The sequence below is a fragment of the Microtus pennsylvanicus genome, chromosome 14 (assembly GCF_037038515.1).
Source record: "Microtus pennsylvanicus isolate mMicPen1 chromosome 14, mMicPen1.hap1, whole genome shotgun sequence".
In the NCBI taxonomy this organism is placed as follows: Eukaryota; Metazoa; Chordata; class Mammalia; order Rodentia; family Cricetidae; genus Microtus; species Microtus pennsylvanicus.
This window is the reverse complement of record NC_134592.1, coordinates 31333429-31351900: the sequence shown is the minus strand read 5'-3', so window position 1 is coordinate 31351900 and position 18472 is coordinate 31333429. Positions and strand designations below refer to the sequence as shown.

Sequence of the window (18472 nt, the reverse complement as noted above, 5' to 3'; positions counted from 1 at the left end):
CCCGTCACTCCCAGCCCTGGAGATATGTGATTGGTCAGAAGCGGAAGCGTTCTCGCCCCCCTTTCACCTCGGCCGATTTTTGTTGGCGGAGGCAGGGAGACGCCCCCCCACCCCGACTTGGTGCTGCAGATTTAGCACGGAGCGGAGACAGGGAAGACGCCCCCTAATCGGGAACTCCGATTGGCTACAGGTAGGCCCCCGAGGTCCCGCCCCCTTGCTATGGAAAGTAAATAAGGCCTTCAGGGAATTTTGTCTGCGTTCCACCTTAACTACCACGGGCGGGGCTGCCTTGTGGGGTGGGACTAGGCAAATATTACCCTATGGGCTAGGGTAACCAGCCTGGCCCGCGAACTGAGGATAGGGTATCTCCGTAGGGGCGTGGCTTGCGGGGCCTCGCTTTCCCGCCGACGGTTGGCCACGTCACGTGACATGGGCTGGAAGATGGCGTCTCCCACAGATGGTAAGAGCCGGTTTGGAGATTGTTGCCCTGTAGTCTCTTTATTTGCTGCTCTGGGAACTCCCGATGTCTTCACGCTCACTCTTCTTCCTTGAGCCCTTCTCCTTTCTCTCCCACTTCTTTCCTTTGGCGTATGTTGGTTTTCAGCTAAAAGGGTTTTCACAGCGTCTCCGGAGGTGCTAAGTATCAGATCTCCCCGCTGTGTATTAGTTGGGTGAAGGAGGCCACCAACCAGACCCTTTCCCGGAATAAGAACAGAGGTCGCCCTGGCCCATCGGTGATGCTCAGGGTTCAAAAAGGGTTAGGTGAAAGGGAGCTTGCTTTCGGACCGGCCCATTGGGGTGTTGGTTCTGTTCTCATCTCAGTAGAGCTAGAGCGAGTTTCTCAAGCCCTCGCTGTGACTGGTGACTGAGCCGAGAGAGAAACATGCTGTCTCTCAGTTTAGGACTGTTGTTGCCCTGGCAGCAGGAGGAGCGAGGACCTGGTTTCCTGGCCTTGAGCCCTGTGGGAAATGGAAATTATTTTTGTTAATGTAGTTCATACGCGTCTCAACTCTTAACCCGAATTCTTCTTCTTTATATGTAGTTTCCTTAGGCTGAGGGCGGGAACAATTCTGCTTATATGTCATCTAAGATGCAAATTATCTCAGATGGCCATTAAGTATTTTCGTAAGACCCCTATGATTTTGCTGGCGATTCTGTTTTAGTATTTGGAATTGCCCTTCTGTCATTTTTCAGTAGCTCAGTCTGTTCACTGTCAGCATAGTTATTCTGGTAACTTTGCCCGGGCCACACCCGGTCATAAGTTCCAAGTCTGCCTTATTTCATAGTTTAATCCTAGCTTTTAGCATAATGCCTGCAAAGCGTTTGACCTTAAATTAGCATTTGTCAAAAAATGAAACTGCCCTTGCTGAGTGACCTCTAATCCTAGCTACTTGGGAGATCGAAGTAGGAAGATTGTTGCTTCAGGCTTGCCTAGACTACAGAGGGAATTTTGGGCCGAGTATGTCTCAAAAAGTTGGGGTTCTTTGTTTGTTTTTTCTTTTATTTTTATTGAGACAGGGTTTCTCTGTAGCTTTGGAGCCTGTCCTGAAACTCCCTTTGTAGATCAGGTTGGCCTCAAACTCACAGAGATCTGCCTGTCTGTCTCCTGAGTGCTGGGATTAAAGGTGTGAGCCACCACCACCCGGCTTGTTTTTTCTAGACAGGATTTCTGTGTGTAACTTGCTGTCCTGGAACTCATTCTGTAGCCCAGGCTGGCCTAGAACGCCTGTCTCTGCCTCCTCAGTGCTGGGGTTAAAGGCAGGCATCACCATCTGGCTTCAAATGGAAAGTTTTCTTTTTAAAAGTTAGAGAGCATACAGGAGGGTGGAGAGATGGCTCCATGATTAAGAGCACCTGCTGCTGGCTTCAGTTTCCAGCACCCACATGGTGTCTCACAGTCACTGAGTGGATTTGACCTTCTTGGGCATCAGGCATGCATGTGGTGTACATAACATTCAGACTACAATAATACACATAAATAAATCTAAAAACAAAAAATGAAAAGTGAGGGTATAGGTGGAGACTTGCCTATCATGAACGAGGCCCTAGGTTCAGTCTCCAGCACTGAAAAGAGTATTTAGGTTATATGCAAAAACAGTGTTACCAGATTTTCCCTCTGTCTTCTTCTCCTTTTTTGAGATAGGGTCTCACTCTGTAGGCCAGGCTGCAAATTCACCATCCTCCTGCTTCCCTGTGTGCCTCCAGTGTGCTGGGATTAAAGGTCTGCACCACTACGCCTGGCTTCTTACTTGATTTTAATGTTTTAGGTAAAATGCATCTTAAGTTTTGAGCTCATTCACATTGATGTTCACAGCAAAACAGATTTTCCAGTCTGCTTTTTTTTTCGTTGTTAAAAATGTACTTACCAAGCCAGGCGGTGGTGGCGCACGCCTTTAATCCCAGCGCTCGGGAGGCAGAAGCAGGCGGATCTCTGTGAGTTCGAGGCCAGCCTGGTCTACAAGAGTTAGTTCCAGGACAGGAACCAAAAAAAGCCACGGAGAAACCCTGTCTGGAAAAAAGAAATGCACTTACCAAGAAAAAGCGAAGGACAAGGAACATGAAGGAAGACAGGTAGTATTTTTGTTCTTGTTGTTTAAGACTTGGGGTTCTTCGTTTTGGTGCCTGTAGAGGTTTCCTGGGAACAAGACTTCTAAAAGACCATGTCTGGAAGACTGTGGCGCAAGGCTGTTTTTGCTAGATAAGCAGGGTCTCTAGAACCAAAGTAGGTACAAAACTCTTCTTCAAATGGAAGGTGTTCCTGCCTGAGGTGGAAGTGAGTTCTGTAAGGCAAGAGATGTGCTTGTGTGTACAAAGCAAAAAATCACACAGGGACTCGTGGAGGCAAACCAAGCAAAATCAGAGTACTCTGGGAAAAGGTGAATTGGACCCATAGAAATGGTGGCAACCATCCTGTAAAGGCCAATGGATGCAGGATTTATATAATGCTGCACCCCACACAAATCTAAACTAGTGAAAAGTTAAAAAAAAAAAAGGAGTTTGCTTTAAAGAATTGGGGTTCATGATACTGCAATTTCTTGAGATGAAAATGATTGGGAAAGTGCAGTTTTGAACATAGTGGGCTTAAGGGGTTTTCCCTACATGTAAATGGAGAGAGATATCAAGTAACGTCTTGGACATGACCTTCTAAAGGTCAGGAGAAAGGCTGAGACTGGAAATATAAGTAATTGTTGATATATGATAGTGAAAGTTGTAGAGAGTGAAGGTAGCATAGGAGGAGGTCTGAGTAGAGACTGAAGAAGGAATCCCTATGAGAAGCCCCAGTATGGTGGTTTCATAGGAGCGCAGGAGCATCACATGCCATAGAGAGGTGGCATAGAGGAAATGACTGGGAGGATTTAATATAGAGAACTTTGATAACAGTAGTTTAGTGCATGTCCAGACAGAATCACGATTTTTATACATTAAGCAGAGAGAGTAGGGCCTGGCACAGTAGGTAAGCATGCTTGCTCTGTGAAGATGAGGACCTGAGTTTGAATCTCAAGCCTTAAAAAGCCACCCACTTAAAAGCCATGTATGGCTGCATGTGCCTGTTATCCGAGCATTTGGGGGACAGAAACAGGTGGATCCTAAGAGCTTGCTTGTTAACCAGTCTAGCTAGTTTCTGGTTTAGTGAGAGATGTCTCAAGACAATGAACCTGAGAGCAAAAGGAAAACAGTAAGTATTCTGGCCTCCATAGTCACACACACCTACACTTGCACTCATTACACCCATACAACACACACACACACACACACACACACACACACACACACACACACAAGTGTGAGGTGAGGAAGTAAGAACAGGATACCCAGGAGGGAGGTTATGAGTTTATGGGGAGAGTTTACATGCTTATAATGTTTATGTGTGTGTCTGCACTTAGACATGCATGTGGGTCCTGGTGCACGTGTGTGCATACATGTGGAGACACAGTTAACCTTCGGTGTAGTTTCTCAAAAGCCGTCCACCTTGTTGAAGTAAGGTCTTTTATTGGCCTAAAAGTAGTAGACTGGAATGGCTAGCCAGCAAGCTCTAAGAATCCCTCAGTGCTGGGATTACAAACAGCGTGTTATATAGACAGAAGTTTCTGTCCCGCCTTGTCCTGCAGCTGTTCGATCCCAGAGAAACACACATAGACTTATATTAATTATAAACTGTCCTATTAGCTCTCTCTTATTATTAGCTAGGTCTTACAACTTAAATTAACCCATAATTCTCATTTATATTTAGCCACGTGTCTTGGTACCTTTGCTCAGTTAAGACATTCTCATCTTACTTCCTCTGCATCTGGCTGGTGACTGTTTCTGCCTTTCCTTTTCCCAGAATTCTCCTAGTCAGGTTTCCCTGCCTATACTTCCTGCCTGGCTACTGACTAGTCAGCATTTTATTAAACTAATACAAGTGACAGATCTTTACAGAGTACAAGAGCATTCTCCCACAGCAGTGCTAACTCATGTTTCTTTTCATAGAAGTTCTGGAGATCAAACTCAGGACCTCATGCTTGCTCAACAAACAGTTTACTGACTGAGATCTCTCAGCACCCCCCCCCTCTTTTTTGTTCAAGGGAGAGAAATTCTGGGCCAATGAGATGCGTATTGGGTAAAAGAAATTGTCCAAAACTGCTAATCTAGTTTGAGCCTGGAACCCACATGGTGAAGAAGAGAACCAACTTCTTAAATTGTTATGTCATGAACACAAACCCAATAAAAAAATATTTCACTTTTTTTTTAAATAAATGTGTTTTGGCTTTTTGAGGCAGAGTTCTGTATAGATCAGGCTGTCCTGGAACTCACTGTGTAGACCAGGCTGGCCTCAAACTCATAGAGATCCACCTGCCTCTGTCTCTCAAGTGCTGGGATTAAAGGTGTGCACCATCATTGCCTGGAAATATATGTTGTTTTCAAAAGTCAAAAAGAAAACTTGTAGAGCAGGCTTGCCTGTTGAGCATGAGACACTGAGGTCCCTGTTAAAGCAGAAGACAGTGGTCAACAGTCTTAGTAGAGATTGTCTTCCATGAGAGTAGCAACTCTTAGCCGATTGTAACTGGATGAAAGTTGAAGAGTAAAGACATAGGTAGATTTGCTGACACCTTTTTTACACAGGGTTTTGCTGTATACTTTGGGCTGGCCTGAAACTCTCAATGTTCTTGCCTTAAGCCTCCTAAGTGCTGGGATTACCGATGTGGACTAACATGTCCAGCCAATACTCATTTTTCTAAGCAGCTCTCTTCTTCCTCCCTCCCTCCCTCCCTCTCTCCCTCCCTCCCTCCCTCCATCCGTCTTTATTCTTTTTTTTTTTTTTTGGTTTTTTCGGGACAGGGTTTCTCTGTGGTTTTGGACCCTGTCCTGGAACTAGCTCTTGTAGACCAGGCTGGTCTCGAACTCACAGAGATCCACCTGCCTCTGCCTCCTGAGTGCTGGGATTGAAGGCGTGCACCACCACCACTTGGCTCAAATTTTCTTTTTCTTTCTTTTTTTTTAAAATTTTATGTGTATGGGTATTTTGCTTGCTCTATGTCTCTGCTCTACATGTGTACTAACTGAAACCATAGACAGTTGTGAGCTGCCATATAGTGCTGGGAATTGAACCCGGATCCTCTGGAAGAGCAATCACTGCTCTTAACCACTGAGCCATCTCTCCAGCCCTAACTTTCTTAAATATTCTTATTGGTTAGAGTTTTGATCAGAGAGAATCCAATTTATTTGTATTATCATGCCCCAGAAGCAATTCAGATCTTTGAAATTTCAATTAAGTTCTCTATTGTTTTTTGTTTTTTTTGGAGGGGGGTGGGTTGGGAACAGAGTTTCTCTGTAGCTTTGGAACCTGTCCTAGAACTAGCTCTTGTAGACCAGGATGGCCTTGAACTCACAGAAATCCACCTGCCTGGTATTAAAGGTTTGGGATTAAAGTGCTGGGATTAAAGGTGTGCGCCACCACCACCGGCTCAGTTTAAGTTCTTTAAGATTGAAATGTAATAAAATATAAATGAATGTGTATCTCAACCCATCCTGGTATTTGGTTCCAGGGACGGATTTGGAAACATCTTTGCTAAGTTTTGAGAAACTTGACCGTGCCTCGCCAGATCTTTGGCCTGAACAATGTAAGTTTTTTCTTTTCTCATATCAGAATCGATGCAGGAGAGTCTGTTCCTATGGGAGAATTTCAAAGGGTATCATGTATCTATGATGATTTAAGTTTTTATTTCACTTCAAAGAGAAGAAATTGATGTACAGTAAAAATAGGGACTTGTGAGACAAGCAATGAGGAACTTTTAAACAGTAATTATAGTTCTAAAACTACATCTGTAATAATTTCAGATAATTCTGACATGCACAAAGCTTTTCATCTCCTTTAGTCACTCTTATTAAGTTAAATACTATTAGTAATTTTATACAAATCGGTTTGGACTTTTTTTATGCTTATACAAATAATCACATGCATATACACATGGTGGAGGTGGGGTGTTGTTTTTCATAATAATGAAGTCATATGTATAGAGCCTTCAGCTTAATTTAAATAAACTTGTACTTTGATGTATCTTTTCATGTTGTTCTTTGTAGGTCTACTTCATTCTTTTAAATATAATGGATATTCTAGTTTCTATACATTCTGTTTGAAAACCTAAATCATCTGATTTTTATTTCACAAGCAGCATCTTAATGATTATTAATTATTATATTAATGACACATTGCATATATGTTCTGTATGTAGAAGAGAATGACTGCCCATTTTCTCACTAGCCAATATTGGATGTTAGTAGTCATTATGTTAGTTTGTATTTCTATTTTCATTTTTTTTAATTAAGTGACATTCATTTATTTATTGGGCTGGGAGAGGCACCCATGTGCCATGATGTACATGAAGTCAGAGGACAACTTGTAGGGGTCAGTTTTATCCTTTTACCTGGTACCTGGGAATCCACAACTTAGGTTGTTGGGCTCGGTGGCAAGTGCCTTTTCCTACTGAGCCATCTCACCAGCCCTAGCTTGTATTTCTTAGTAGAATTGAACATTATTTCACTTAAAATATGTAATTTTTTTCTTTTGATTTTTAATGTGATACTGTCTATGAGACATTTGAGTCAATAATTTGGTTTTTTTTTTAGTATTTATTTATTTATTATGTATACAATGTTCTGTCTGTGTGTATGCCTGCAGGCCAGAAGAGGGCACCAGACCCCATTGCAGATGGTTGTGAGCCACCATGTGGTTGCTGGGAATTGAACTCAGGACCTTTGGAAGAGCAGGCAATGCTCTTAACCTCTGAGCCAACTCTCCAGCTCTGAGTCAATAATTTGATTAACAGAAAGGACAACTAAAAAGAAAGTTTATATTGCTCATTTTTGTTATTTATTTATTTATTTGCATCCCTGGGGCTCAACCCCAGGGTCTTGTGCATGCTAGACAAGAACTCTTTCATTGTCTATACCTCTAGCCTTGGGAAGGAAACTTAAACTTTCTGACAAGAGATAGTTTACTATTCTCCAAGCCAAATCTTGGTTATTTAAAAGCTGAGGCATTGGCTTCTCAGAGAAGTTTTTCCTGCCCCATCATTCCGATTAGAGTTCTATTTTATGTCTCCCTATAGCACCTAACATCTTTCTGAAATGTAATCAGTATTAGTGATTTCTGACCTGTCCTTTTCTACATTGTAAGCTCTTTGAAGGGGGCAAGACTTTGGTTTTTTGGATTGTTTGTTTGCTTGAGACAGGATTTCTTTCTGTGTAGCCCTGACTGTACTGGAACTCACTCTGTAGACCAGGCTGGCCTCAAACTCAGAGATCCACCTGCCTCTGCCTCCTGAGTACTAGGATTAATGGTGTGTGTCAACACAGCCACCACCACCTGGGAAAACTTCGTTTTTTTTTTTTTTAAATATTTATTTATTATGCATACAATATTCTGTCTGTGTGTATGTCTGCCGGCCAGAAGAGGGCACCAGACCTCATTACAGATGGTTGTGAGCCACCATGTGGTTGCTGGGAATTGAACTCAGGACCTTTGGAAGAGCAGGCAATGCTCTTAACCACTGAGCCATCTCTCCAGCCCAAAACTTCGTTTTTTTATTTAAATCCTCTGTGCCTAAACACACAAATGTTTCTTGCATGAATAACATTTGTTGTTTTTTGTTTTTCTTCTCTAGTACCAGGTGTTGCTGAATTTGCTGCTTCTTTCAAGAGTGTAAGTAATAACTTATTTTTATGGAGGTTTACTCAAAGCTTGCCCTTGGGTAAAAAGCTCAAATCTATTTTAAAAAATAGTGCCATAGTCTTCTAATCATTTTTTTGACTGTAGATCTTTAAATATGTTTATATTCTCATAGTTAACTGTTGTAATCCCTTCCTCTGTTTAAATGCTTTGACACTGACCCTTGCCTATTAGCCTTTTCTTCAGCTTAGAAACCTCAAGGTTAAGCAGTTGAAATACTTGGTGTAACATTGGTATTCTGTTTGTCTCAACTATATTTAATTTTGCATCTTTTTTCCCCCTTATTTATGTGGGAGGTCTTTTTTTTTTTTAATGTGGTTACTGGGGTTTGAATTCAGATCGTTAGAAATAGCAGCAAGCTCACTTACCTGCTGAGCCATCACTGTGGTCCAGGGTTGTGTTTCTTAACCTTTGTCTGCATGGCAGAATTGTCAGTGTACAGCTGCAAAGCTTTTAAAAATTTTTGTCTTGTTTAATTCCTTATCTCTATTCTTTCTAGTAGTCCCTCTTAATGGCCTTTGATATTCTGAATCAGTATATCTGGGAGTATCTAGGATTTGGTTTTTGTACAGGGTGAGGGGGAAAGATGATCTCAAGTGTAACTGTCTTAGTCACTGTCCTTTTGAAGTGGCATAAAGAGACACCATGACCAAGGCAACTTTAAAAGAAAGCATTTAATTGGGGGCTTACTTACAGTTTCAGAGGTCATGATGGTAGGGAACATGGGAATATGGCAACAGGCAGACAGGCATGGTGCTGGAGCAGTAGCTGAGAGCTTACATCTTATCCACCAACAGCAGGCGGAGAGCAAGAGAGACTGGGTGTGGGCTTTTGCAACTTTAAAACTCACCCCTCGTGACACATCTCCTTCAACAAGGCCACACTCCTAAACCTTCCCAAATAGTTCCACCAACTAGAGTCTAAGTATTCAAATATCTGTTCTTGTAGGGGCACCACAGTAACCCAAGATGATCTTGAACTAACCTTCCTTATGCCTCAGCCTCTGCTCGGGTTGCAGTTGTTCCCCACTTATGTCCATTAACATTTTTTTTTTTTTTTTTTTGGTTTTTCGAGATAGGGTTTCTCTGTGGCTTTGGAGCCTGTCCTGGAACTAGCTCTGTAGACCAGGCTGGTCTCGAACTCACAGAGATCCGCCTGCCTCTGCCTCCCGAGTGCTGGGATTAAAGGCGTGCGCCACCATCGCCCGGCTCCATTAACATTTTTAAATGCTGAAAATTTCTAAAAACTTCTACAGTACAATTATGAACTCGGTAAACACATTTGTTCTCAAGCCTGATGACCTGAGTTCAGTCCCTGGACCTACATGGTTAAAGGAGAGAACTGACTCCCACAGGTTGTCTTCTGACCTCCACACACCTGCTTATGGCATATACATGCTCTATTACCTCCCCAGAGATGTCACACAAATAAATAGGTGGAAAAAAATTTAATGATGAAATCTAGTCGAGTGGTGTTGGCGTACATCTTTAATCCCGGCATATGGGAGGCAGAGGCAGGCAGATTTCTGTGAGTTTGAAGCCAGCCTGGTCCACAGAGACAGTCCCAGGACAGCCAGGCTACACAGAGAAACTCTGTCTCCAAAAAAAACAAAAAGAAGTTAGTGATGAAATGTCAAGTGATGACCATTATTCTCTCCCCACTTGAACTGGGAGTTTTCTCATCTCTGATTCTTATTTCTGTTAGTTACTCATACTGTCTTAAACTTTCAATTGGAGTCTTTCATAAGAGTGGAATTTTAAATAATGTTATCGATGAACTAACTTATTCTTGAATTAGTAATAGTCACATCGAAATTCATCCACTACCTTTCTGAGACCAACTTTAAAATTGAGTAGCAGGATTTTATAAAATGAATTTTTGAAGTAAAAGCTGAACCTAAAAACCTGCTTTTAAAATTCTATTTATTTATTTTATGTATATGGATATTTTGCCTGTATGTATGTATGTCTGTGTACCATATATGTGCTTGGTGCCTGAGAAGGCCAGAAGAGGGCATCAGATCACTTGTGACTAAGGATACAGTAGTTGTGAGTACTGGGAATCAAACCTGGGTCCCCTGGAAGAACAGTCTATGCTCTTGACTACTGAGTCATCTATTCACCTACAAAACCTGGATTTTTGAGATTGTAGTTTTCCAGGATTTTCAGACAATCTGAAGGCTGTGTGATGAACTACATTCTCATAAGAAGGATGCACCTGAATGGATATTTTTTTTTCCTGACAGCCCATCACTAGCTCTCCACCCAAATGGATGGCTGAAATAGAACGTGATGACATTGATATGTTGAAAGGTAGGTGATGCTGGTGTCTACTATCTTTTTTTAAAAAAATATTCTGTGCATTTGTTTCCTATTTCAAGTGAGATTTTTATTTATTATTTTTAAGATTTTATTTATTATGTATACAATACAGTGTGCTGCCTCCATGTAAGACTGCAGGCCAGAAGAGGGCACCAGATCTTATTGTAGATGGTTGTGAGCCACCATGTGGTTGCTGGGAATTGAACTCAGGACCTCTGGAAGAACAGTCAGCGTCCTTAACCTCTGAGCCATCTCTCTAGCCCTGCAGTGTCTACTATCTTTGGTTTGGGTTTTTTGTTTGTTTGGTTAGTTGGTTTTCGTTTGTTTGTTTGTTTTTTGAGACAGGGTTTATCTGTGTAGCCCTGACTGTCCTAGAATTCAATTCTGTAGATCAGGCTGCCCTAGAACTCAGAAATCCATCCTCTTGCCTCTGCCTCCTAAGTACTGGGATTAAAGGCATGTGCCACCACTACCTGGCTTGTTTTTGTTTTAGTGGGGTCCCACCCCATTGCTCAGTTTGGCCTCTGAGTGCATGAGCCCAACTGATGCTTCTTCTGTCTCAGCCGCCTAAGTACCTGGGACTCTGGGTAGCCACCAGGCCTGGCTTGTCCTCTCCTGTTGCATTTACATCTGTCCACAAACCACTGTACAGCTTTTCTGTCCCTGCGTCCGTACGACGTTCTTGGCTTCACACTGCCTACTTTGCTATCTGTCTTCATAGTTCCTCATGTCTGGTGGGAATGCTTTTCTCTACTTTTTATAGGTGTAGAAATTCAGCCAGTTCAAGAATGAGTCACAGTGAACTCTTTCATGTTTATTTTTTTTCATATTAACTTACTTTTGTATAATGCTTATAGTGGATAAAAAAAAAACCTTACCTAAATTTCTCACTGAATTATGAAGGCCCTGTTAGGTATGATAATAACAAAGATTTAGAGATAAAATAGCTAGTGTTTATAAATTTATAAAGTTTAAACTCTGATCTTTTAAAGATTAATCTTCACTATAATAGAAGAGCCTTATTTATAAAATTTAAAGCCACATATTGTCCTTAGTACTATAAAATGACAATCCGTGAGTGTAGCAGTTCTCAGCCTGTGGGTTGTGCCCCTTTGAGGGGCTGAACCACCTCTTCACAGGGGTCCCATACCAAATATCCTGCCTTCCAATATTTACATTATGATTCATGATAGCAGCAACATTACAGTTATGACGTAGCAATGAAATGATTTTATGGTTGGGGTCACCACAACATGAGGAACTGCTTAAAGGGTCACAGTATTAGGAAGGGTGAGAACCACTCTCTTAGTGGGTTGAGATAAATCTTTTCTTTCTTTCTGTCCTTTCAGTTCTTCTATCAAGAATTCTATGAGCAGTGAATACTGTTGTTTGATAAATGATTTGGAGTTCAATCAGAATGGAAATTTAAATTAAAAAAACATTAATTTTATGGTTTTGGTCTTTTTTAAAAAAATCATTCTTATGGTGTTCAGATTCATGATAGTTGTGAAGTAATAGATTGAAATTAAGGTAAAAATCAGGAATTCTTGAGCTATTTAAAACTAGTCAAGAAAGTGGCATATGCTCATTGCAGGAAAGACTGCAGAATGATAAATGGAAGAGCAGAACTCCTTTGTATGATTTCAGAAGTTACTCAGTGCGGGTTAGATGCTGATTCCTCACCCACCCATGGAAAACGATGTCTCGAAGGATCTCAGATTCATTGTCCTAATATTCCAAAACTATTTATGTAATAAATGATGAACTTATAGTTTCTAAGAAAACTAAATTTTAGTGAGAGTTCACAGCGCATTATGTTTCATGAAAACTGATCTCTATTTTAAACAAGCATTTAGGTGCTATTTAAATGAAAATCTGGGTTGTAACCTTTATTTTAAGTAAGTAAAATCTGGGAAGTAAGTAAAATTAATTGTAAATAAAATAAGCAAAATTGGATTTGAAGGGAAAGTTTGGATTTATATTTAAGTTTATGTTTTCTACAGTTGGGTACAGGGTGAACAGTATTTTGTTGCTATTATTGCTACTATATATAGTTGAAATCCTGGGACTTGTAAATGGAGACAACATCTGATTTACATGACCAAGATGTGTCTGCAAGGTTTTCTCTATGATATGTCACATCATAAGGCTTCATATTTTAACGGTATATTCATTTTGTGTGATAGGCGAAAATGAATGTTATAAACAGATGCTATAACACACTTGGGCAGGCGAGCTGACTCAGCTGTGAAGACACATGCCACCAAGCCTGAGAATCTGAGTATGCTCTCTAGAACCCACATGCTAGAAGGAAAGAGTTGACTCCTTTCAAATTGTCCTCTGATACCCATGCAATATTGCGCACAAACACACACTAAATACATTTTTAAAAATGTAAAAATAAATAATTTAAAGCCCACTTAATTTGTTAAGTATAATGTTGAGGTGTTTTTGTAGTAGTAGAAAACTTCACAGTTTTTGCTGAAGAGTATGTAAAATTGGAGGAAAGGAAATAAAGGGCCTGTTTTGTACTTATTCATGAAGGAAATTAAGCTTGAAGTCTTCCTCACTCTTTCATTGTTTTGGTGATCAAATCCCTGGCTTCCTGCTTGCTAGGTCAGTGTTCTGACATTCAGCTATACCCCCAACCCAACTAGACATCTTTTATTACTAGGACTATCAACCCAAATCAATTATTACCGCAGATCAGTGAGAGGTGATACTGAAATAAAGTCTTCTATTTCAGAGCTGGGGAGCCTCACCACAGCTAATTTGATGGAGAAGGTACGAGGGCTCCAGAACCTGGCCTATCAGCTGGGACTGGATGAGTGTGAGTACCCAATTAGTTTTATACAAGGTTACATGTTGTATATTCCACAATGAGTTCTAGTTATAACTCATGAAAATATACCTTTCCTTTTACCAAGGCAAAGACAAGCCATCTGAAGGTAGGAACTTGGTGTAACTTTGTACCTTTCATGATAGAATGTGCTAAACTATTGACTTAAAGGTAAAAATTTTTGTGCAATACATATCTTTTGAAACCTTTTTGTTTTAAGTGCTAGGACATCAATTAAAACTAGTTCAGTCTGAAGAGAGACTTTGTTAGTTCACATTCGTTTATTAAAAATCCAGGGGTAGAAATGGCTTTGAGGTTGTCTAGGTCTGCGACCCTTAATTATGTCACTGGTGTATTCTTATTTTTCCTTTGGTGTATCCAGGCTCCACTTTGCTTGAGCCATTAGTCCTCGAGTCTTTGCTGCTGTCCGTAGCCTTTTCTAGGCACTAAGGAAAGTGAGCAAAAGAGACCAGTTTGTGTTTTTGAATATCAGGATTCTCCAGGAAGGAAGAGTGTTTTTCTGGGAGAGACTTCAGCTGTTCTGCACTAGAGCATAGACGTGCATGGCAGTAGTCAGCTAACAAGGAACCGAGCTCAGGTCATTAGGTTTAGCAGTGTAGTGCCTTACCCACTGCCAAGTATTTACGTTTCTAAGAACTGACGGCATTGGGATTGGGGTTAGTTGTAGTCAACTAATTCAGCCATCTTAATCACTAAACTTAAGCTGAACAAGGAAGACTGTTTTCCTGCCAGCGTGGTTGGATGAATACAGTAGAAACATAAATTATGTTATACTTCATAACTCAGCCTGTTTTAGTTTCTGTAACAGTACTTTGTAACTTCCTGCCATCTTCCTTGGCCATCGGGAATTTATTTGAGGTTAGAAAATAAGTTAGAAATTGAAATGCTTACATCGATGTGTGTAGGATTTCTTGGATATAGTCTCCTTGTTTTAGCGTGTATAGTATATTTGCATAAAAACATTTTTTTTGCCCTCTTAGATTATTCATCTACTCCAGGGATTGCCTTTCACTTGACACCTTAATCTGGTGTTTCGATGTCTTGGTATTTTTTTTCTATATTAATTGAAAGGATGACATGGGTGAAAAATAAGCAGTAGGAACTGATGAATCCCAGAGGACCAGTGATACTGTTTTCATGCAAATATCTGCCCCGATAAAGATGATGAGATGAAAAAATGCAGAAATATTTAGCCTCAAAACATAATTGTCATTTCACAGTATTGTTAAATGAAAGTATAGGAATAACAAGAATCTTGTAGTACTGGTAGTAACTAGATTCTGTCTTTTGGGAGGTGAGCCTTATGTTACCCTTTGGTTTTGTTCATGGCTATATGTCAGATAACCCTTGTGGTGTACAGATTTTTAAAATACAATAACTTTTATAGATTTGTTTCATTTTTAAGGCACTTTCACCATTCTTGGAAATTTGTTATATTTGTTTTAGTCCTGGGATTAAATATAACTTTTCAAAATAAAAGTCATTTTCTTTTAGACTCCCTTTGTAGTCTTATGGATCAACTGGCAGTCAATTAAAGATGCTCTAGATGGAATGACACATGATGTCTAACGAGGCCCATTGACTTAAAATGGAAAGGATGAAAGCTTTTGAAAATTGCTCTAGTTTTAGGTAATTGGTGTTTAGTGATGAGAAGTGATGTTTGAAGGTCTTGGGATATTTTCTTCTCTGATAGCAGTAGATAATTATTTAGTACATACAACATGGAGTGTGCTAATTGTTTGGCTCTATGTGCTTGAGCCTTCCTCATTACCATTATGGTGTGGGTGGGATACTGACTTAGCCCTGTGAATTACAACACTAGGCTGTTGCCTTTATTCCTGAGACCCATTTAATTGCTGTGCATCCTACTAATTCTCTACAATTTTTACCCTTTTCTGATTTTTTCTTGGTTCTGAAGGTGACAAGTTTTTCAGTAGTTATGTAAATGACCCACTCATTTATCCTCACTAACTTGGAAATAACTGAAAATAAGTTATAAAAATTTGGAAAACTGCTAATCATCTCTTTGTAGCTAGAGCTAATCCTTGGAACTCTGGAGCGTTTGTGTTTTTTTTTTTTGTAACAGCTTTATTGAGCTGCAGTTCATGTTTCTGTAATTCACCTATTTATACTGAACAGCTCAGTCTGCAACACAGTCAAGTCTAGGATATTTTCATTACCACCCCAAATCCCTGGCCCCATTTGCCCTACTCCTCATTTCCTCTCAAGCTTCTAGAGGCTCAGTCATCACTAATCTGTTTTATGCCAGTATAGATTTGTCTAGTTTGGAATCATGTTTTTGTGACTGAAGTCTCATTTTTCTCTATTTCTCTTTCTCTTTCATTGTCTCTTACTCAAAGTGCTGGGTATCAGACCCAGAGCCTGTACTTTGCTAGCTCCCTCCAGCCCTGATTTCTTTTACTGAAATAGCATTTTCAGTGTTCAGCTGTGTTTCAGAATATATCAGTGCTCTCTTTTGTATGGTCAGATCATATTCCTTTGGGTAGGTATAACATTGTATTTATCGCCAATTGAGAGACATTTGATCGTTGCTACTATTAGATTTGTTGACAATGCTGCTCTGACAAGTCATGTGTACACATGAATTTCCGTTCTCTTGTGTTTATAACTGGGGTCTTATGGTAGCACTATATCTGACTCCTTTGGGTTTTGGAGACAGGATTTCTCTGCGTAGCTCTGGTTGTCCTAGAACTCAACTTTATACACCAGGCTGGACTTGATTGACCAGAGATCTGCCTGCCTCTGCCTCCCAAGTGCTGGATTAAAGGTGTGCTCTTTGCTTATATCTGACTTCTTGAAGAGTTCTTAGGCTGTTTTCCAAGCTGACTGAACCATTGTATACTTCTACCAGCAGTAGAGGAATTTTTGCTAATGCTTATTATTGTCCTTTAAAAAATTGTTACTTCTATCCTAGGAGTATAAGGGTCATTGTGGTTTGGATTTTCTTTTGCCCATTGATGCTGAATACTTAACCTGCTTTCATGAGCTATCAGTCAGTTCTACATGTCCAGCCGTACGAAAAGTTGTGTGTGTGCAGATTCCTTGTTGCAAGTGGGAATGATTTTGTTTCTTCCTTTCTCATATTTTCTGCTGTGAGCCTAGCCTTTAAGGGCTGAGCCATTTCTCCAGCCCGTGTTTCTTCCTTTCTAATCTAGATATATTTTGATTTCATTTTCTTACCTTAGTTAAATTTCATTACAGTTGTGAACAAAAGTGGTAAGAGTAGATGTCCTTCATTTCCTTTCTGATCTTGGCAGAGAGCATGTAGTATGGTGTTAAAGACTGTGGTGTTTTCATAGGTAATTTTTTTTTAAAATATTTATTTATCATGTGTACAGCATTCCTTCCATGTGTGCCGCAAGCCAGAAGGGGGCGCCAGGTCTCATTATAGATGGCTGTGAGCCACCATGTGGTTGCTGGGAATTGAACTCAGGACCTCTGGAAGAGCAGTCAGTGCTCTTAACCACTGAGCCATCTCTCCAGCCCTCCATAGGTAATTTTTAATGAAAATAAAATTACATTGAATTTGTCTAGATTCTTTGAGCTTTTAAAACCATTTGTGTAAAAGACATTTGAGACTTCCCTATTTAGACTTTGCAAAGGATTTCTTCCTTTTTTTGTGGGGGAGGGGCTTGAGACAGGGTTTCTCTATGTAAACAGTTCTGGTCGGCCTCAAACTCACTCTGTAGACAAGGCTGGCCTCGAACTCACAGAAATCCACCTGCCTCAGCCTCCCACGTGTTGGGATTAAAGGCGTGTGCCACCACTGTGTGGCAAATTTATTTTATTTTTAATTGCATATGTATGTGCATACATGCTTGTGAGTGCTCAAGTAGGCCAAAGGCACCTGATCCCCCAGAACAGTGTTAGAGTCATTGTGAGCCACCTGCTATTGTTACTGAGGACCAAACTCGGATCCTTCCCAAGAACTTGATGACTTCCTTACTACTGAGCTCTCTTTCCAGCCCTCATTTAAACTCGATACTCCACTCAGTTAATTACATTGTTGAGTCTGCTAATATATGGTATAAGTTTTAGTGATTGTACCAAAGAAAAACCAATGAAACCAATGTTTCTAATCACTTCTGTTAGGACCCTCTAGGCATATGCTTTTGAAAAGTAGCTAATTATATTGAGAAATTACTCTCCATCTACATTTTTTGCTTATGGGACAGAATGTTGTTGTATAGCTCAGGTTGGTTTTGAACTACGGTGATCTTCCTGCTTCAACTTTCCAAATGTTGGAATTTACAGGCATGGACTACCACATCTAGCTCTAAATACATCTAAAGGAGAGTTAGCTCCGTTGAGTTCTAATTTTAGTCTGTGACTGAAGGAAAGAATAATTGTGACTCTACACTCTAGGTGTTCTTTGTGGCCCGGTATCAAGGTTCTTTGGCTCTTAGAATAAGGCCTGTTTGGTAATCTCTGGGAAACAAATGAAGGAAAGTAGTCTTCTCATATGTAGCCTCTAGATGGCAGCATAAGTCTTATAGGACTTCTACTGCTTGAACTGGGTTTCTGATTTGGGTAAAAGCAGTTTTTGTGGTTTTACCAAACTGTTTGACTAACTTCCTCCCTTCCTCCCTCTTTTCTATCAAGACAGGTTCTCTGTATTGTGGCTGTCCTGGAACTCATTATTAGACCATACTGACCTCAAATTCACAGGCCTGCCTCTGCCTCCTGAGTGCAGGGATTAAAGTTCTGTGCCACTACAATTTGCCTTTCAGCTTTTTTACCCCACTCTTTGTTTTGTTTGTTTTTTTTCTTTTTCTTTCTTTCTTTCTTTCTTTTTTTCTTTCTTTCTTTCTTTCTTTCTTTCTTTTTTTTTTGGTTTATTGAGATAGGATTTCTCTATGTAGCCCTGGCTGTTCTGAACTCACTTTAGTAGGCCTAGATGCCCTCAAACTCACTGAGATTCGCCTACCTCTGCCTCCAGAGTGCCAAGATTAAAGATGTGTGGCACTCTTTTAATCACTCCATCTTGTCTTTTAAATATTTATTTATTTATGGGTTGATTGATTGAGTTTTTGAGACAGGGTTTCTTTGTGTAACAGTCCT

At 40.3% G+C, this 18472-nt stretch overlaps 1 protein-coding gene across 2 annotated transcripts in view; it reads left to right on the top strand.

The window, feature by feature from the left end:
* The first annotated feature begins 81 nt into the window (after positions 1 to 81).
* Lin52 (lin-52 DREAM MuvB core complex component) overlaps positions 82 to 18472 on the top strand; it is a 73584-nt gene continuing 55193 nt past the window's right edge. Inside the window, exons 1-6 of one of the 2 annotated variants that reach the window (XM_075948023.1) lie at positions 82 to 190; positions 375 to 460; positions 6027 to 6101; positions 8145 to 8182; positions 10455 to 10521; positions 13277 to 13360. In XM_075948023.1, the coding sequence (XP_075804138.1) occupies positions 430 to 460; positions 6027 to 6101; positions 8145 to 8182; positions 10455 to 10521; positions 13277 to 13360 (295 nt within the window). In that variant the 5' untranslated portion in view covers positions 82 to 190; positions 375 to 429. Of the gene's footprint in view, positions 191 to 312; positions 461 to 6026; positions 6102 to 8144; positions 8183 to 10454; positions 10522 to 13276; positions 13361 to 13457; positions 13479 to 18472 lie in introns of those variants that run through there. The other variant, XM_075948022.1, reaches the window with a different exon arrangement.